At 40.4% G+C, this 21,922-nt stretch overlaps 1 protein-coding gene across 4 annotated transcripts in view; it reads left to right on the top strand.

Moving 5' to 3' along the window:
- Positions 1-21,922, top strand: part of PCSK5 (proprotein convertase subtilisin/kexin type 5) — a 299,903-nt gene that overhangs the window by 157,769 nt on the left and 120,212 nt on the right. For all 4 annotated transcript variants that reach the window (XM_073345119.2, XM_073345120.2, XM_073345121.2 and 1 more), the window contains exons 9-10: positions 2,056-2,156; positions 20,729-20,832. In XM_073345119.2, the coding sequence (XP_073201220.1) occupies positions 2,056-2,156; positions 20,729-20,832 (205 nt within the window). The remainder of the gene's footprint in view (positions 1-2,055; positions 2,157-20,728; positions 20,833-21,922) is intronic.

Below are 21,922 nucleotides of genomic sequence, written 5' to 3'. Positions count from 1 at the left end.
TCAGGGAAGAGGTGCACTACCTGCAGCAAAACTGCAAGCTTCTCCCCACTACCCACACGCTGCCCCATTAATGACTTAACCTAAAGAGCCACCTAAAAAGTTATGAAAGTATTTTTCTCTCCGTAGCCAGTCCAGTTTTTAACCTATCTAGTGTTTTTTGTGACATAGGCCCTTGTTCACAAGGAGCTACTCTGACACCACCCACTCATTGTGCATGTCCTTTTGAAGAATTGTAGAAAATAAAGACTTTCTGTTTCTAATGACACAAGCTAGATTTGAATTAGTGATCTAGAAACATGTTTGTAGCGCTGTGCTAATCCCCTGAACTGGGATAACTAGGTTGAAACATCTTTACGTGTGATTTAAAACTTTGTAGAAATACATTTATCTTCCTAGAATCACACTTCTTTCTGAGATACTTGTGTTCTATTGTTAAATGCAAGATTCTGTTTGGTCTATTTAGCTGGAAGTGCTCATTATGGCTTTTGGGGCTTTATCTACTTAGGCCATATTTTAAAATGAGTTTTCTGTAAGCAATATATTACAATATAAGACTGTAAACAACTTATGAAGTTGGTTAATCTGACAGATAAAAACTTCTTCAACATGACTGAGGCAGTTTCTTTGAGCCTGCCAGGATTTTCAGACAGGTTGGGTAATATCTTTTATTGGACCAGCTTCTGTTGGTTAGAGAGAGAGAGACGTTTTCGAGCAATACAGAGCTCTTCCCAAGGTCTGGGAAAGGTACTCTGAGTGTCACAGCTAAATACAAGGTGGTTTTGAACAGATCGTTTACCATATATTCTAAGGGATCATTCGAGGTGAAGTGGCCCATTAACACTCCTGTAGTCATAGGACAAAAAGAGGGGTCAGTGATTGTTGTAATAACCCCTAAAACCAGTGTTTTTATTCAGACCATGATTTTTAAGATCTAGCAAAGCTATGAATTTAAGCTCCCAGGCTCATCTTTTGAAACTGCTGTGCAGGATGAGGACTGATGGGTCAGATACGGAGTCATTGCTTTGTGAAAAGTGTTCACACATGGGTGATATGGTATTTTTGTGTTTTATCATGTTTCTGGGTGAGTTCACTGGAGAGTGTAGTGATTGTCTGGTTTCATCCATGTAGTTGTTGTTGGGGCATTTAGTGCACTGGATGAGGTACATCACATGTTGTGATAGGCATGTGTTGTGAAAGGTGTATAGGGGATGTTGATCATTGTAGCACTGGAGATATGTCTGCAAGTTTTGCATCTGTTGTGGCAGGGTCTGGTGCTGCTTTGAATTGGTGTGTCCTGGTCTGTGGGGAGCTTGCTTTTGATGATGAGCTTGGTGAGGTTGGGAGGTTGTTTGAAGGCCAGAAGAGGAAGTTCAGGAAAGATTTCTTTCAGGGTGGCCTCTCCATACATTTAAGTTGTTTGATAGGTTCCAGTGTGGGGTGTTGAGTGCAACCAGGGGTTATTTTCAGATGAATTGTTGCTTCAAGGAGAAAGCCTGGTGCTGTGGTTAGAACACAGCAGTTGGAGTCGGCAGGTGTGTATTCGGTTCCTAGCTCTGCCATACATTCCCTATGTGACATGAGGAAAAATGGTTAACCCCTCCACACCTCAGTTTCCTCACCTGTAAAACTGGGATAATGATACTTACCTGCATCACAAGAATGCTGAGAGATTTAATTATGTTAATGTTTGTAAAGCATTGTGTGGTTCTTGGATAGAAAGTACTACATAAATGCAAAGTAATATGAGGGTGGAATTTTAACCTACTTTTGGAATGTGTATTTTTCTAATTTCCAAATCTTTAGGAAAGATTTCCAAATCTCCCATGAAAAACTGAGACTAACATACCTGTTCAGTACTATAGAATAGAGTGAACTTTTCTCCAAGTTCACCAATACCTTCAACCTGTGAGTAGAATAGAAAAGTTTCAAATCAATGTATTCATCCCTATTAAAGAGGAAAATTCTGTTCACCTGCATTTGACTCACGTAGGCAATAGAAACCTGTTCTGATTTCTGCAGTTGTGTTCTAAATTTCACACATTCAATTTCTTCCAGATCACCACCGACCTGAGGCAGCGTTGTACAGACAGTCATACTGGAACCTCAGCCTCTGCACCTATGGCTGCAGGCATCATTGCATTGGCACTGGAAGCAAAGTAAGATTAATAATAATGCATAAATAAATGCATATATTTTATTAACGTGACATCTTTCATCCAGTGATCTCAAAGTGCTTTAGAAACATTAACTAGTGAAAATTCACAATATACCGGTGAGTGAAGGAAATATTATCTTACACACACACACCACTCAATTTTACACGTGGGAAAACTGAAACAGAGAGAGAAAAGGGAAAAAATGTTCTAAATTGGGTGCCTAAAGCTGTGATATACTTTTTAATGGTGTTGAACACATGCAGCTCCCATTGAATGGCTTGGGGAACCTTCACAGTGCTGCTCAAGCTTGAGTCTAGTATTTAGGCTATTGTTTGTGACATTGTGCATAGACCCAAGTCCCTTTCACTAGCTCGGTTCATAGGGCTGATGGAACTGAGGACAGTGTGCCAGCATGAGCAGATGTTAGCATGGTACAAAAAATAAAAATACTCACCAGTATTATGTGTGATGAAACAATAAATCCAAGATTTCTATCATGTATATAGCTACGTACTGATTTTTAAAATGTAGATTATCTGACAGTGGACCAAATCATTTAATCCTTACTAGAGCAAAATTTCCATTAGCTTTTACAAGAGTTTTCCTCAACGGCAGAATTTTGTACATTGTAACTAGAATATATTTTTAACGGACATTTTTGACCAGAAAAAGTCACTGAGAGTTTATCGTGTAAATTCATATTTCAAAACTTTTTCATTATTATGTATTATGTCAGAGTGCACTGGTCTGGTATGCACAATGTACATAGACTAATGATCTGCAAAATCCTGTTTAAAATCAGATGTTTTTAAATTATAAGAGATTGATCCTATGAGGTTCAGATGACACTATTCAACATGGTGGGGTGGGGGGGAAGTAAAAAATGTGTGCATCATAATAATTTCAAATTGTATTATACTTTCATAGTATGTAATTTGTAATAGCAAACAGGTTTTGGGTTGCCGTTTTGTAAAAATGTAGCTTTTAGTGTAGAATCCCTGACCTAAAATTCAATCCAGAACACATTTGTACTTCTGAGTTACATAGCCATGAAAACAAGATATTGTAATTGAAAAGCTGATACAATCTTAAGCAGAGCAGCACTTGTGTCATTATAATTGGGTTTTCTCAATACAATAGTTAATGACGAAAAAGGCTTTGAAAAGTTAATGTAATACCGTTATTTCAAAAACCATTCTTTCAATCACTTTTTAATCTCAGTTCTACAATACTTACATTTGTTTTTAAACACCCCACATACACAGATAAAATTACATTTGTATGCACATATGTATGCTGGAGGTTTTCAGAATTACTTTTTAATGAATTGCTGTTGCCTGTAATTCTAATTTTATCTTTTTTCATGGTATTTTATGTATGTTTTCAAACACATCATTGTTATAACTGGAATTTTCAAAGTATTGTAGCAGACACATAATACCTGCAGCCGTACCAATCTGATAGCCAAGGTACTGGATGGAGTTGGTAATTCAGTAGGTGATACTCTTCTTCCAAATAAATAGGTACCACTGTGGCTGACACTGCAGATAGAAGCAAAATATTGTATTAACGTCACAGGTGTGGTGATGGGAGAATGTGCTGCTGCTGTACGTAGATAAGATGAAAAAACCAAGAAACTGACTAATCTTGGTCTTTAAATATCCCATGGTAATCGTTGAATATTGGCCAAATTCTAGGTGAGATAGTTATATTTTGCATTCCTAAATTCCCTGGCAGTTTTGGTAAATAAAGAATTCTTTACTTCCTTTCCAGAAATGGATATGGGCTAAGTGTGTCTGTATCTGTATAGATATAAAATAATTTTTATTGCTATTAATATGATAAAATGCAGAGCTACTTAATACAATATACTTAACATATATTTTTACAACCTCACCTGCAGTCTGCCCACTAATATTTCTCCAGTGGAACTATGTATAACTGAACCTCAGATAGGCTTCACGCTACTGGCATTAAAAGAAACCAAACAAACAGCTGGCAAGAGAAATGTTTCCTGTTTTCCCCAAAAATTAAAATTTCTCTCCCAAAATTAGCCTGGCGTGTGACCCAAGACATTCAGTCCTGCAACAGTCATATATTTATTATCTAATCCTTTTTTTATGAGAGCTAGAAATAGGAACTTTACACCATTAAAAGCCCAGAATGCCCCCCTTTTAGAGGGATAAGGCTTTTTTAATAGCTCAAGAAGATCATAATATATTCAGCTTTAATATCTTGACATTATTTTGTATGGATCAGCTATTTTAAATATTTGTAAGGTGTTTCCGAATGTTACAGTATTAAGAGGTATTTGTTATAATTTTCATCTGCCTCTGATTCCTCTTGGGTTAGATGACACTAAAGCATCTATCTTTATAGGTGATATGATATGAAAAACATTACTAATAACAATATTTAAAACTCTCCTAACCATTTCTAAAATACTTTTATTTTGTAAAATATGTGGCATACAGAGAATGCATGATGGTGTCATGTGATGCAAAGATTTTATTGGCACCAGCAAATGGAGGTTGGGGGTTGCAGATTTAGCCTTAAATTTCATATTAATGCCTGTGCTAACCACCATCATATTTTTTAGATTTTTCAAAAAGATTAGTGGGAAAGGAGTTTTCAAGGTTAATTATGTTCTTCACACTGTGAGCTGCCCAGTAATCAGAGCACTTTTTGTATATGTTTGAAAGACTGTGTTGTTTTGTTCGATTATAAGGCACTGCCTAGTAGGAAAATTGTGGATCTACCATATCCCCCCTAAGTCGCCTCTTTCAGCTTGGAAAAGAGGAGACTAAGGGGCCATATGATAGAGGTCTATAAAATCATGAGTGGTATAGAGAAAGTAAATAAGGAAGTGTTATTTACTCCTTCTCATAATACAAGAACAAGGAACCACCAAATGAAATTAATAGGTAGCAGGTTTAAAACAAACACAAAAAAGTATTTTTTCATGCAATGCACTGTCAACTTCTGAAACTTCTTGCCAGAGGGTGTTGTGAAGGCCAATACTATAACAGGGTTCAAAAGGGAGCTAGATAGATTCATGGAAGATAGCCATTGATGGACCTATTAGCCAGGATGGGCAGAAATGGTATCCCTAGCCTCTGTTTGCCAGAAGCTGGGATTGGGTGACAGGGCATGGATCACTTGCTGATAACCTGTCTGTTCATTCCCTTTGGGGCACCCGCCATTGGCCACTGTCAGAGGACAGGATACTGGGCTTGATGGACCTTTGGTCTGACCCAGTATGGCCAGTCTTATGTTCTTACTATGTGTATTGAAACTCTGGAAATGTTTAGATCCTAGGTGCGCAATTCTCTACAGCAGCCAAGCTATGGTCACTGCAGGGGAAGCATACTGCTCCCTGATTTAGCATCAGCCTGACCTTGACATTATTTAGAGCACCCAAGAGGCTGCTCTAACTTATACCACTCGTGTAAGGATCCTAAGAGACGTTAAACCAGTGGAGATTTGAAGTATTGGAGCTCTGTGATCCACCTCGCCCTGCTCCTGGCCTGTCCCAGCCTGCCATCTCCCTGCCTTAGGGGCCCCGCCATAGCACAAATGGGTGGGGCACCTGGTACAGGACTCAGCTCTGGCACTCTGACCAGCATTACTCCAGTGGAGAGTTCCCCTCCACAAGGGGAATTCTCTGCTGATCTTTTCAGCTGGTGGCGCGGGATTTTTTTGGGAGCTGATAAATTCAATACTGCATTATAGTCTGTGATATTTACAAAACTTTCTTGTGAATTACAACTTCTTCCAGTGTTTTTGTATCAAATGGCATATCCACATCATGTGACCAAAGAAACCTAATTTAGCTTCTTCAAATGCTCATTTCGTAAAATATCTGAGCATAACTTAGAAATGTAAATACGAGTCTGTTGCATTGAAACACCAAAGAAATAGTTAACATACACACACACACACAAAGCCAGTCTCCATGAGGGATTTCTGCATGTAGGGCTCAGGCCTATAAAGACCCAGTAGTATTTGGGCTTTCATGTCCTGTTTTTCAGTTGCTTTCTTTTACATGATCAGTGCCCAGTGGAGTTAGTATCCTGCTCCAGCTCTGTAATTGGGTACTTAATTGTTTTCCATTCTTTTATGTTCATTATGCAATGCCAAATTTTCCTAGCTGTAAACCTGCTGCTAGAGGGTAAATTGTTATATTCTACTAATTCAGCATTGGTGGCATCTTAGCTCTAAATATAAAATGTTAAAGTTGCTTAAGAGCATTCTACTGCCAGATCAGAAGAGCTTTTTGGCTGATGAAGGATTTGAATTTAGGATTTGCATGAATTGGTGTGAAGAGAGAGAGTTTGTTAAAACAGCATATTCCTTCCTTTAGGCATTGTGTCATGTTCTTAGGGAAAACATAAATAAAGAGAATGTCTTTTACTTTGCTTGAGAGACGGTACCTGAACATGAGAAAAAATAATATGTATACGTCCAAGGTGAAACCTGCATGTTTCTCTATTAACAAGCCAATGCCTATGTTTTTCCATCCATAATTTGAGAAGTTGTAGCTACATTACATCAGACAGAGTTAATCTGCTGTTTTTTCTCTAACGTTGCAAAATACCTGTTGTACTGCCTGTGTTTCCTTCTCTCATACAAGTTATAGACTTCCTTTGTCTTTGCTCATATAAGGTCAGGGATAAAACAAATTACTCTTGAAAACAAATGAAGAACTTTGGTGAATATTAACATGCTGTAAGGGAACTCAGCTGGGGCTCGTCCCTCGGTGGGGTTGTGGGGCACCACACCACCTCCCTACACTCTCGGCTGGGTTGGGGAATACCCAGGCTATGGCCCAGACCTTCAGGCTGGGTCCTGTGGGCAGTTAGGTATAAGCCCAGGCCCTGGGTCAGAGCGGGGCAGCAAAGAAACAGTCAGGGGCTCAGGCCCTTAGACAGGGGCTGAGCAAATAGTTCAGTATAGGCCCAGGCCCTGGCTTTAGCAACCAGGGGGAGGGGGAGACTGCCACCCGTGAGGTGGGTGGCAGGAGGACACAGGCCCACCCACTCCACTGCGTCCCAGCCTGGGGCCCTAGCAGCAGTCGAAGACCCGCTGCTGTGTCAGTGGGGATCCTGGCCGCAACACACTGACATTGCCCTCTGGCAGTGCTGCAGCCAGACTGGGGTCGGCTGCCCCCGGGCTACTTCCAGACTGCCCCTCATAGGAGTTTCCACCACCATGGGCTCCTCTGGGTAGCTGGCGAGGGGTAGACTTGGCCGCTCCTCGGAGTAGCTGGTGCAGGATAGGCTCAGCTGCTCCTCTGGGCGTCGATCAGGGTCAGGCCTCGGCTGGTCCGGCCAGTCCTCGGGTCGGCCATGGCTTGCCAGGGTCTCCCAAGTTGGAGCCAGGCCACGGGCGTCTGGCCTCTCCAGCTGCTGTTGCCCAACTGGGCTCTGGGGTTGGGCTTTTCTACTTCTTGTCCTGCGCCTTAACCTCTGGGGGGTGGGCAGAGGATCCATGGGCTCCGCCCACTTTGGTGTCTGTGGGGGGGGTTTGTCCCTCGGCGGGGTGGTGGGGCACCACACCGCCTCACTACACATACTGATATCCACCCAGAAAAGTAACAATAAAAGTACATCAAAAAGTTCCTCAGTTATTTTTTAAACGACAACATAACTGAATGTAAATCACAGAGGAGAGGAAATCTGTGCATCCAAGCAATTACTCCCTAGCCTTTATACTTTTGAAATCTGTCACGTTTTCTTCCTCTGCAAATTGCTGCTGTTATGGAAGGGACTCAGATTTCTGAAAACTAACCCAATAGCAGCAGCACTTCTCATACTGATTCATTTCCTTACAGAGCCTCCTTCAATAATGCAGTAAAACAGACAACTGTCTGGTTACTTACAAGTTTTTGAATCAAGGAACCTATCTCATATCCCTTCAGTGTTAAGAGAGGCTTTCATCCCAGCTACTAGGAGCTTGATTACCAATGAATACAATAAAAGGCCAAAAGTGATAAGAAAACTAAACTGAACTGTGGAAATGCTTTTGGAGTGTCATTTATTTATATATAGTTCCAGTATGAGATGAGAATGACAGGTCTTCAGTTTAATCCTATGACACTCAGTTAACTCAAAGTTGTTCCGCTTACCTGATTGGCTGCATGTTATTAGAAGGAAATGTAAGAAGACTGTACATAAAACAGAAATATTAACATTCAGTTTAAACAGATTATGGTTATAACTTATGAACTGTACTTTCAGAAGAGATTTAGAAATAGAATTTTTAACAAGTTATGTATTTGAAAAGGGGCGGAATAAATGGTAAATTTTCAGAATGGAGAGGGGTAATTAGTGGTGTTCCCCAAGGGTCAGTCCTAGGATCAATCCTATTCAACCTATTCATAAATGATCTGGAGAAAGGGGTAAACAGTGAGGTGGCAAAGTTTGCAGACAATACTAAACTGCTCAAGATAGTTCAGATCAAAGCAGACTGTGAAGAACTTCAAAAAGATCTCACAAAACTAAGTGATTGGGCAACAAAATGCAAATGAAATTTAATGTGGATAAATGAAAGTAATGCACACTGGAAAAAATAACCCCAACTATACATACAATATGATGGGCGCTAATTTAGCTACAGCTAATCAGGAGAAAGATCTTGGAGTCATCGTGGATCATTCTCTAAAGACATCCATGCAGTGTGCAGCAGCAGTCAAAAAAGCAAGCGGGATGTTTAGGAATCATTAAAAAAGGGATAGAGAATAAGATGAAGAATATTTTATTGCTGTTATATAAATCCATGGTACACCCACATCTTGAATACTGCATACAGATGTGGTCCCCTCATCTCAAAAAAGATATACTGGCATTAGAAAAGGTTTAGAGAAGGGAAACTAAAATGATTAGGGGTTTGGAACGGGTCCCATATGAGGAGAGATTAAAGAGGCTAGGACTTTTCAGCTTGGAAAAGAGGAGACTAAGGGGGATATGATAGACGTATATAAAATCATGAGTGGTGTGGAGAAAGTGAATAAGGAAAAGTTATTTACTTGTTCCCATAATATAAGAACTAGGGGCCACCAAATGAAATTAATGGGTAGCAGGTTTAAAACAAATAAAAGGAAGTTCTTCTTCACTCAGCGCACAGTCAACCTGTGGAACTCCTTGCCTGAGGAGGTTGTGAAGGCTAGGACTATAACAGGGTTTAAAAGAGAACTGGATAAACTCATGGAGGTTAAGTCCATTAATGGCTATTAGCTAGGATGGATAAGGAATGGTGTCCCTAGCCTCTGTTTGTCAGAGGATGGAGATGGATGGCAGGAGAGAGATCACTAGATCATTACCTGTTAGGTTCAGTCCCTCTGGGAGACCTGGCATTGGCCACTGTCAGTAGACAGGATATTGGGCTGAGTGGACCTTTGGTCTGACCCAGTATGGCCATTCTTATGTTATGTTATGAAATCATGGACTTATAGGGCTAGAAGGACCTCGAGTAGTCACCAAGTTCAGTCCCCTGCACTGAGGCAGGACCAAGTAAACCTAGATCATCCCTGACAGATCTTTGTCCAAGCTGCTTTTTAAAACCTCCAGTGATGGGGATTTCACAACCTTCTTTGGAAGCCTATTCTGGAACTTAACTGTCCTTACGGTTTGAAAGTTTCTCCTAATGTAAAACTTTCTTGCTGCAGATTAAGCCCATTACTTCTTGTCCTACCTTCAATGGACATGGAGAACAATTAATCACCATCCTCTTTATTACAGCCCTTAATATATTTGAGACTGTTTGAGTTCTCCTCTCAGTCTTCTTTTCTAAAGATTAAACATGCCCAGGTTTTTTAACCTTTCCTCTTAGGTCAGGTTTTCTAAACCTTTGGTCATTTTTGTTGTTCTCCTCTAAACACTCTCCAATTTATCCACATCCTCCCTCAGTATGGTGCCCAGAATTGAACATAATACTCCATCTGAACTCTCAACAGTGTCATGCAGAGAGGGACAATTACTTCCTGTGTCTTACATATGAATCTCCTGTTAATACACCCCAGAATTACATTAGCCTTTTTCACTACTGCATCACATTGTTGGATCATGTTCAATTTGTGATTCACTATAACCCTGCAGGTAAAAATAAGTTGTTTAGTCCATTAAGAAAATGTGTACAACCGTTTTGTTGAGAACCTCTAGTACTTCCATGCTTTGGAGGATGGGCTTGAAATTTGGTGGGGGAGTGAGGTATCATCTTGTCTTTTGCTGTTTCCATAAAAACACACCCTCATTTGGCCAAGTTATAAACCTTTGAAAAATATCTTAGTTCACACATGCACACTAGGTTTCTCGTTGCGAAGCATTCTTTAGCTCACTGGTGCAGGAACTCAGAAGGACTTTCCCTGCAGTTGCTCCTCTTGGCTGCTGCTGCTGGCCACTGGTGTGCCAGGCACCACCAATGGGAGAACATGGAGACTCTCCCTTCTGTTCTGTGAGTATTCCTGCTGCTGGTGCTCCGGCAGCCTGGAGGAGGAGCAGCCTGACTGAACTGCAGAGGAGACAAGAACCAGGTCCCAGCAGGACGCCTTGTTTTTAGAGTGTTTTAGAGTCTATATTTTGAGGGCTTGATTTTGCAACCTTAGCATTCTTTTAAGGTAGTTTCTTGGATGTTATAACATAAACAGGAATGAGTTCTAAGCACCGACAGATCTAGATCAAAATGCTAGTTTGGGCACTGTCCTAGACGTAGCTGCCTGCATGTTTATTAATTGAGGGTTCCGTAGGACTTCCCCCAAAGGTACACCAGATGCTTAGTATAATAAGCCTAAATGGATAACGGGGCTTTGGTGCTGTGGTGTCTGGCTGTAGCTCCTCGTCTGGGTGGACTGTGTATTTCTTGAATAGTTGTTTCATTCTTTCCTCCTGAGAAGGCACAGAATAGTGTGAAGCCATAGTCTGAGATCTCTCTGCAAGGTTCTATTTTGTCCCCGACTCCTTTTCTATGTGTATGTGAAGCCACCAGGTGCTACAGCAAAAGATAGGCAGCAGTGTCATCAACGTGCAAATGGTCCTTTGTTTATTTCATTTTCATCAGAACTGCTCTATATCTATGCCAGGTTATTGTGTGATATTCTGCCTGGCTCTGGATTTTGCCACTGTTATCCATGTTTTTGTGGTTTTATTGCAGTGTGGTCTATGTGGGTCTATGTTTAGGACTACTGAAGCTAATGCAAAATGTGACTGGTTGCTCATCTGGTGATGTTGGCAATAAAACTTGCTCCCTATTTGCTTCCAGGTGAAACTTAAGATCTTGACTTTTGATCTATAAAGCCCTTAAAAAGCTAAAAGACAAACTATTTTTCTGAGAGTTACCACAGCAGCTGCCATAAAATAGTGTGCTCCAAATAGTACTCCCTGGATTTAATAATCAGGCAGACATCCTACGTGGTGAGACATAAGGTGGGTGAGGTAATTTCTTTTATTGGACCAACTTCTTTTGGTGAGAGAGACAAGCTTTTCAGTCACAAACAGCTTTTCTTCAGGTCTGGGAAGAAGACCTGAAGAAGAGCTCTGTGTGGCTCAAAAGCTTGTCTCTCTCACCAAAAGAAGTTGGTCCAATAAAAGAAATTACCTCACCCACCTTGTCATCGATGACATGAGCTGTAGTTCACGAAAGCTTATGCTCAAATAAATGTGTTAGTCTCTAAGGTGCCACAAGTCCTCCTTTTCTTTTTCCGGATACAGACTAACACGGCTGCTACTCTGAAACCTGACCTAGTAGTGTCACAGCTACGTCCTAGGGTGCCCCTCAGGAAGGAGAGAAATTAGTATCTTCAAAGTCTTATTGTTTCTTCCTAATGACCCATCAAGGCTGATGGCCTGTTGTTTGGTGTGTGTCTCCCAAATACACACACAATTGTAATTGTTACATAGTCAATATTCCTAACTTTAGATACAGAAATGATACATGCATACACATTGGATAATTACATTCAGTAAATTATGGCCTTTCCGATGATACCTTACAAGACACATCTTGCATAAAATATATCTCAGTTATGCCATTTCAATATCATAAGCATATTTCCATAAATAATAATTGGGTGTAACATCACAGACAGTTATTAATCAACTAGTCATAAAGAGGCATTCATCATTCAGTAAATGTGAATATGGATTTTGGATGAAACATTGGAATTGGATTTGTCTTATGACTGCAGAAAACACTGGAAGAGTTTGGATAGTTATATGAGTTACAAGGAGCTTGTGGCTAGGCCAAACAGCTGTGTTTTCTGCTTTGTTTATAAAGTTGTTGAATGGCCTCATGGGGCAGAGTCATGTGGACATCAGAATGCTGAAAATGCTGTTGTTGGAATAGGAGTTGTATTTTAAAATTGATTAGACTTTGTGTGTGATCTACTAGTAAATACTATGTAACAGAATTCCAGGGAAGGATGCAGTGTCGGAAAATACTACTTGTTTTGATGAGATATAGCAGTAACAATCAAAGCCTGTCTCGTCATACCCAGGATTTGCAAAGATGGCCCATTGACCCCTTCAGATTGCATGGCAATGTTTCTTCTTTTGTAAATCCCATGGTATTATGTTTTATTTCTGCTTGTATCCTTTCTTCAACTAGACTCAAAGACGCCCCTGATATTTTAGCAAAACATTTATTTTCAGATAGACTGATCTGCATCAAACCACTGGTCATTATGACAGTGTAGTCACTGTTGTTAATTTTGATTGCTTTATCATTTTGCTATGAAGGAAAACTTAATTTGCACTCTGATCCCTCACTGTTTGATCCTGGTTGTGTCATACAACTTCACACCGACTGAACTTTCCTCTAATTTTCTTTCACTGATGGCATTTTTGTTTCTTTTGAATCATAATTTTTGTTCTTTATTTTTACATAAAAGGCCAGATTTTGATCCCTGTACTCATGTTTAAGGATATTTAAGGATTTAAGGATGTTTAAGGTGAGGCCAGTCAGCCTCACCTCAGTCCCTGGAAAAATCATGGAGCAGGTCCTCAAAGAATCAATCCTGAAGCACTTGCATGAGAGGAAAGTGATCAGGAACAGACAGCATGGATTCACCAAGGGAAGGTCATGCTTGACTAATCTAATCGCCTTTTATGATGAGATTACTGGTTCTGTGGATGAAGGGAAAGCAGTGGATGTATTGTTTCTTGACTTTAGCAAAGCTTTTGACACGGTCTCCCACAGTATTCTTGTCAGCAAGTTAAGGAAGTATGGGCTGGATGAATGCACTATAAGGTGGGTAGAAAGCTGGCTAGATTGTCGGGCTCAACGGGTAGTGATCAATGGCTCCATGTCTAGTTGGCAGCCGGTGTCAAGTGGAGTGCCCCAGGGGTCGGTCCTGGGGCCGGTTTTGTTCAATATCTTCATAAATGATCTGGAGGATAGTGTAGATTGCACTCTCAGCAAATTTGCAGATGATACTAAACTGGGAGGAGTGGTAGATACGCTAGAGGGGAGGGATAGGATACAGAAGGACCTAGACAAATTGGAGGATTGGGCCAAAAGAAATCTGATGAGGTTCAATAAGGATAAGTGCAGGGTGCTGCACTTAAGATGGAAGAATCCAATGCACCGCTACAGACTAGGGGCCGAATGGCTAGGCAACAGTTCTGCGGAAAAGGACCTAGGGGTGACAGTGGATGAGAAGCTGGATATGAGTCAGCAGTGTGCCCTTGAAAGAAGAAAAGGAGTACTTGTGGCACTTTAGAGACTAACCAATTTATTTGAGCATAAGCTTTCGTGAGCTACAGCTCACTTCATCGGATGCATACCGTGGAAACTGCAGCAGACTTTATACATACACAGAGAATATGAAACAATACCTCCTCCCACCCCACTGTCCTGCTGGTAATAGCTTATCTAAAGTGATCATCAGGTGGGCCATTTCCAGCACAAGAAGGCCAATGGCATTTTGGGATGTATAAGTAGGGGCATAGCGAGCAGATCGAGGGACGTGATCGTTCCCCTCTATTCGACATTGGTGAGGCCTCATCTGGAGTACTGTGTCCAGTTTTGGGCCCCACACTACAAGAAGGATGTGGATAAATTGGAGAGAGTCCAGCGAAGGGCAACAAAAATGATTAGGGGTCTAGAACACATGACTTACGAGGAGAGGCTGAGGGAGCTGGGATTGTTTAGTCTGCAGAAGAGAAGAATGAGGGGGGATTTGATAGCTGCTTTCAACTACCTGAAAGGGGGTTCCAAAGAGGATGGCTCTAGACTGTTCTCAATGGTAGCAGATGACAGAACGAGGAGTAATGGTCTCAAGTTGCAGTGGGGGAGGTTTAGATTGGATATTAGGAAAAACTTTTTCACTATGAGGGTGGTGAAACACTGGAATGCGTTACCTAGGGAGGTGGTAGAATCTCCTTCCTTAGAGGTTTTTAAGGTCAGGCTTGACAAAGCCCTGGCTGGGATAATTTAACTGGGAATTGGTCCTGCTTCAAGCAGGGGGTTGGACTAGATGACCTTCTGGGGTCCCTTCCAACCCTGATATTCTATGATTCTATGATTCTATGATATGATTCTGTCATGGAGGTCACCGATTCCGTGACTTTAAGAGACTTACATGACTTCTTCAGCTTCAGCCCACTGCAGCTGCAGGGCTGGAGCAGCTGTCAGCCCCCACCCAGGAGCAGCAGCAGGACTGGGTGCAGTGCCCAGGGCTGGGTCAGCCTACACTATAGGAGCAGTGGCCAGCAATCAGCGCCCAGTGGGACTCCCACTGTTAGTCCCTCCCCCCAGGGTATTTTTAGGAAAAGTCACAGACAGGTCGCAGTCTTCTGTGAATTTTTGTTTATTGCCCACCACCTGTATGTGACTTTTGCTAAAAATACCCATGACAAAATACTAACCTTACTCATGTTGAATAGCACCTGCTTCAGGATTAGCTACATTGTCTTCAAAAGGACTACTTGTGGAGTAAAGCACTACTCAGTATAAGTGAAGGGATCAGAATCTGACCTGAAAGTAAAGCTTCTAATTTCTAACCAATTTGGATAATGCTGTTCATTCTTGGTTAAGGATCCAGTTAAAACTCAAACTAATATTGCTGATTTTGTACACCATTATTGTACAGTTGTTCCACTTCCATGGTTTCTCATTTACCTTGTTTTATAAACGTTTTGAAAAGGTTGAAAGAAGAGGTCCAGACCTTGGAGTATTACTAGAGAGCTGAGGACTTGACATTCATTATTTATTGGCTGCTGGTCATGCAATTTTCATCTAATTATTCTTACTTCTGCTCATTCTGGTGTGATTTTGAGTATTGTCTGGTATGCATAATCCCCAGGCAATTTCAAATGAGACATTCAAGTTTTTTTTTTCTTGGAAGGAAATTGTCTTGTTTTTGAAATTGATCCCATTATATAGCAGTGTCAGTATTGGTCTTGTTAGTACTTTTTTTCCTTTCAAGATGTTTACCCATTAACTCTTTTGAGATTAATCAAGTGGTAAGTCAATTAACATCAGTGACATCTTGTCTGGATCTGTGGCTTACATGGCTAGAGAAACTGTTTACTCACTTCGGTTCCAATTTTGACATGTTTTACAAACACTTGACTGCTTCTGTGATGGTTCCAGATGCTTTAAAATTGGCTCCTATGACTCCCTAGTTTGAAAAAAAAATCTATTTTTTCTCCAAATGAACTGCTAGTTTGACTCCTTTCCAATTTCTTATTTTTTGTCAAAGTTTCTGACAAAAGTTGGGGGTGAACAATTGCAGTCCTATTTGGTTTCAAATGAGGTGTCTACTGTAGAGAGGAAATTTCAATTTGGCAATAGCTCACTTCCTAGTACAGCGAAGGTTCTATCGGAGGCTGTTGAAATCAGCTGCAATGCTGTTCTTATGCTGTTATATCTCCCTGCTGCCTTTGATATAATACACCAAAAGCTTGTCTATATTTGAGATGACAACATCAATAGAAGAAAAATGTTATACTTCAATAGCTCTTGCAGTAAGCAAACTGGCGTGCAGGCACTATGAGAGAGAGGTTGAGCGTACACACATCTGTTTACTGGGTACCTGACACTTAGCTTTAGGTTTTCAGTTTGAGAAATTGTTGTCTGAGTTTGGTTTTGAGGATGAGATGTAGCAGGCAAATACTGTATAACAGTGGCCTCTTACTCAGAACTTTAAAATAGAACCAGAGTAGCTCGCTTTTCAAGGTTCCCCAGGCTGGAAGTTTTGGGGGAGTTTTCATTAAACCTTAACTGTGGGTTGTATTTTCATCTTGACACGCTGTATAATTCCCAATAATGAGAGCTCAGTGTTCATTGAAAGGAGACTGGATCCCCTGGTTGGTTTTTAATAATTAGCTGAATGTAGCAGTCTTGATCATTGCCCTTTAAAACTGATGTGAATATTTTAGTGCCTTTTCTTCTCAGTAGTTTCGACAACTATAACACCTTGCTTTGTGGAGTCACAGATTGTTCAGACTTCACCTAATAAAGAATGCAGCTCTTGGGATTCTCAGAGGTACTCTTGAAGGCTTGAGCCAATGCTACATGTTTTCCTAAGACATTACATGGGCTCCTAGTGAAATTCCTGATCTGGTATAAAATTTTATTGATTCCTTTCTGAAGCATGTTACGTGCCTGTCCAAGCATACCATATCTTACAAGCCCTTAATGCCCATTACATTCCATGACTTTCACTTTTTGCAGTTCTTTTTTTTACCAGCTCTCAGCTGGATAAATACTTACTATCATACCAGTTCAATTGTCTAACTAGAAAAAAGACCCCTTCTTGGGAAACAAGCTATATTTATATTAATATTTGTAAATGTCCATCCATCACCAAAAGGCAATAATGCACCTTAAAAATAATGCAATAATTTAACCACAAGCTGCCCCAGTACCTCAGATGCACACAAGAAAAATTAAATGGTCATGATTAAACTGATCCAGCTAGGAAGAAATGCAACAAGTTCTGAAAACCAAAAGAGATTTCAGCACAAATTATCTTGCATCTTCAAAGTGAATGTTCCAGCTGATCTGCATACACCAACATCTTCAGGGCTCCAGTGCGAGCAGCACTCTGTGTTGGCTTCACTAAAATACACAATACCTCCTTTGATTCTCCATTGGTAGCTAAAAAAGGGTATTTGATGCTAGGTCACATCAGAGTCTAGTTGACATTGGCCTCGCACAACCTAGTGGGAAACTTGCTGCAAAGGAACAAGAGTCCATCCGAAAGTAAGATAGCAATGTCAGCACCCCAAAAAAAAAAAAAGAAAAAAGAAAAAATGAAAAAAATAGAGGGGAAGGGTATATAGTTAAATGGTTCCACACCTGAGTTTGAGATGCCATTTGTAACTTAGTTACAGTATATAAGACCTATTTTAAGCAATTCCTACTTGGTCAATATATATAAAAATTCTGTTGACTTGGTCCTGTTTCAACTATATAGACTGTATGGCCATTGGAGGACCCCTTCCACACACATACACGGCTGTTACTTTTGAGTGTATTTTCTACACTTCTCAGGTTTACTGCCATTATATGGTATTGTGATTTATGAAGCTCAAATGTAATTGGTTTTCATTTCCTTCCTTTAATCTCATTCAGACAGATGAAATCCCTTTGATCACAAACCTGTTAATTTCCATCAGTCTATTTCTGTCTTTGCCCTGTGTGAGATAGACAGGTTTTCCATAGAAAACTTAGATGTTTTCAGTAATTTCTGCATATCTGCTGCTTCCCTATGGAGTTCCAATTTACTGAAGCTAAAGTTTGTCATCTTAATTGTGTACATTTAAGAAACCCTGGCTTATGCAGCTCAGCAAGAAAATAAAACACTAATTTCTTCAGACTGAGTTATATGTAGGAAATGTCATAGACCTGATTGATTTCAGCTACTTACTTCAAAAGATAAACAAGATACTATTTCTACATTTAAGTATGGTATAGCATCTACAAAGCAAGTATTTCAAAAGGTTAAATTTATGAGAAAATAAATTCTGGCAGATGTGAGGACAGATTATAAAAATAAGAAACACTGCTTTGAGTTCTGCACACCAAATTCTCAGATTGGTGAGTTTCTCTTCTGACTTCCTGTGTCAGGAAGAGCTCCCAGAAAAATCAACCTGCTTGGATAGTTTCTGTTATCCTGCAGATGTTCCACATAGAAATCTCTCACTAAATTTAGTAGGCATTCCATGCATGGAAAAACTGCAGGATCAATGCAGCTATGGCCTCTGTTACCACGGTATCTGAGTGCCTCACAATCTTTAATGTATTTATCTTCACAATACCCCTGTGAGGTAGGGAAGCATTATCCCCAACTTCCAGATGGGGAATTGAAGCAGGAAGACACTAAGTGACTTGCCCAAGGTCACAAAGGAAATTTATGTTGGAGTAGGGAATTGAACCTGCATCTCCCAAGTCCCAGCTTAGTGCCCTAGCTACTAGACCAGGGGTTCTCAAATTATGGGTCAGGACCCTTCAGGGTGTTGCAAGGTTCTTAAATGGGGGGTCACGAGCTGTCAGACACGACCCCAAACGCTGCTTTGCCTCCAGCATTTATAATGGTGTTAAATATATAAAAAAGTGTTTTAAATTTATAAGTGGGGAGTCACACTCAGAGGCTTGCTATGTGAAAGGTGGTACAAGTACAAAAGTTTGAGAATCACTGTACTAGACAGTATAGTTAACTAGTATTGGGCCTGATCCGGCACCATCCAACTCAAAGACAGTGTTACCACTGATGTCAATGGGAACAGGAGCAGGGCTATTCAGAGGATGATGTTTGGTGAGTAATGGTATGAGCACAAATCCCCATTTCCTCTTTTTTTATTTAATTTTTGTGAAGCCCTACCATAGCTGCTCATTCTGTATTCATTTATCATTCTCACTATTAACAACATTGTTGGAAGAACAGTCATATTCCCCACCTCATTGCTAACAGAACAAATGAGAAATTGCCAATGAACACCACCATAATCCATGGCCTTTTAAGCTATGGTTTTAGAAAGGAAGTCCTCCTGAGAATATGTATCTGCAAAACAAAGGGCATCTGAAATGCTACATTCTCTAAAGATTTCTTCTGTTTGTGAGAGAAAAAATTGGTAGTTCATTCCACAGTGGAGACCCAGATGGGATCCTCTTTCGTCATCCTTAGGGACAGAATCATTATTTACATATTGTAGAAACTCACGTATGTGTTGTCAGTCACTTGCCCATTGTCACAGATCCACGGAATCAGTGCTACTTCCCAGCTTCTAAGCAGTCCCTTGGAAGTACCTGTTCAGAATGCCAGACCCCTAAGAGGTTCTACTCTTCTTTAAGGGTAGGCCATATGGCCTCTGTGCCTCCAAGACTGATTCTCTGGTTCTTGTACTCCCATTTCACACTGTGAGCTCTGTCCAGCGAGTCCAACTGAGATAGACTCCTGGTCAGAGACTTTTATACTCTTCAGGGACCAATGCACCCCAGCAATTATTTGCAGTGACACCCGGCAGCCTTTTCAAAACAAAGTAGGATTTATTAGTCAACTGGAACACTATATCAGAAGCCCTTAGTTTAGCACAGAGAAGCAAAGGTTAAGATATAGTCCAAACTCACGAAGCCAATGCAATCAGCCATGCTGCTATGGTATCCATTTCTGGCTCTGACTCGCTAGCAGTCTCAGGTGAAAGCTGCTGAGTCTCTCCAACAGCCACCCCAACCCCCTTGCCAACCCCTGTGGAAATGTTCACGTGTTCTGCCTGCTGGATAAGCATCAGTTGTTCAATCCTTAGGGCTCCCAATGTCTTTGTGGATCGATCCTCCATCGGTATGGGTCGGTTTCAGCCAGTTCTTTAATGATCCATTAATTCCCCCTCCCAACAGTTACATGACACCACCTCATGTCTCCTGCTCTGCCCCAAGAGCAACTTTTTATTTTTAACCCTTTTGCACCCACAGGGTATCAATGCAAAGTACAGAGGGAAACTGAGGCACACACAGGACTAATACAATATTACAGAAAATTCCCACTTCATCACAACCATTAACTACCCAAATTCATTCCTGGGAGTTTTGGGTACATAAAGAATACAGGATTGATCTCTGCCTGATTACCAGTAGTGAATCTGGCTGATAATGAGCAAGTCAGTGACAATGTAGACTCACGCTTCCATAATGACTACAGTGGAAGTTTAGAGTGTGAAAGGAATGCCAGACTGGGGCCGTAATGAATATGAAACAGCTTGTGATCTGTTATGCTTTTCTTCTCTTGTGCATGTCTGAGGTAGGCAACCATGTACAGATGCAACATGAACAACTTGGTGGTCATATTAGTTATCTCTAGGTCAAATACACTTTTTTATCCATCCTTGTAAATTCACATGTGTGGAATACTGAGTGTGTGTATTTTACAGGCTGCCTATCAATTAATGCATCTCTCATAATCGAAAAAGAATAGTAGAGGTAGAAATAATTTGACACATCAATCCTGTAAAGCTGGGTCATGTTACTTTGAACACTGGTTTTGTTTGTGGTTTTGTTTTTTAACTTGTGTGACTTTTTTTTTCCCCTTTTTGGTAAGAAAGTTCTGATTTTCACTTTGTCTTTGCCCTTTTCCTTAGTCCATCTCTGACCTGGAGAGACGTACAGCATATTATTGTAAGGACTTCACGTGCAGGACATCTGAATTCTAATGACTGGAAAACCAATGCTGCTGGTTATAAGGGTGAGAGCTTCCTTTCTTATTCACCGTGACAGGCAAAAACAAAATTGGACATTTAAAGGGGAAGCTGAGGGAAATATTCTCAGATGGTTTGTCTGTCACCTGCAATATGTGGAGCTTTTAGTCTTTTTCATTAACAAAAGAGATGTGTTCCTTCTCCTCCTTTAAAGACTGGGATTTGAAATTACTAGAAAAGTATTATGGGCTGGATTCTGGTCAACCCTTACTGCCTACTTTTTGCTACGTTGGTAGCACAAAGCAGGCAGTAAAGCATCTTAACCAGGTCTTTGTGTCTTCCAGGCACAGGTGTACAGATGGTCTAGCTTGATGTTAAGGTCACAGAATTTAATGTCAAGCAAACCTGAAATAAAACATTTCAATTTAGGAATATAAGGGATTTTGATTCAAAATGGCAAAATGGAATGTTTTGACATTACTGAATAGAAATTGTTCAGAACTTTTCATTCTGCACAAACAAGGCTTTGATATTTCAGCTTTTTGCCCTGATTTGGGATGGAAACAAGTGTCAAAATATCAGACTGTCTCAAGGGACAGAAATCCCATTTTTCAATCAGACATTTTTCAAAATTTCAAAAAACTCAGACATGTTTTAAAGTTCTCACTAAATGTTTTACTGGTTTTGACCAGCTGTTATAGATATATATACAGACCATCATAGTCAATGACTAGCAATATCATATAATTCTGCTTATATTTTAGTTGGGCTAAAATTGGACCTTGAATCTAAACACCTCTACATTTCAAGATGGTTTAAATTCTAGTTCCCATTGTCTAAACCCTTTATTGGCTTTATTTCTGGGTTGGAATTCCACCCAAGTTTTAAGTTGAGTCTGTCTTGTGAGATTTATGCCATTTTGTGCCAAAAACTCCTGAGAACAGTCCACAAAGTATCAGAGCCATCAAATTTTCACACAATTTCACACTAAAATTTGGCCTTGAATCTAAACCTTAGCTTTAACCTATTCCAGATCACAGAACATCCACCACAGAACATATTTAATATGTAATTCTGCCCCATGACATTTCCGCTGCATCTGAATTAGAAACAGAAAAAAGGCCCCTTTCATTTTTG

This window comes from Lepidochelys kempii, chromosome 5 (assembly GCF_965140285.1).
Source record: "Lepidochelys kempii isolate rLepKem1 chromosome 5, rLepKem1.hap1, whole genome shotgun sequence".
Lineage (NCBI taxonomy): Eukaryota > Metazoa > Chordata > Testudines > Cheloniidae > Lepidochelys > Lepidochelys kempii.
This window is presented reverse-complemented; position numbering and strand designations above follow the sequence as displayed.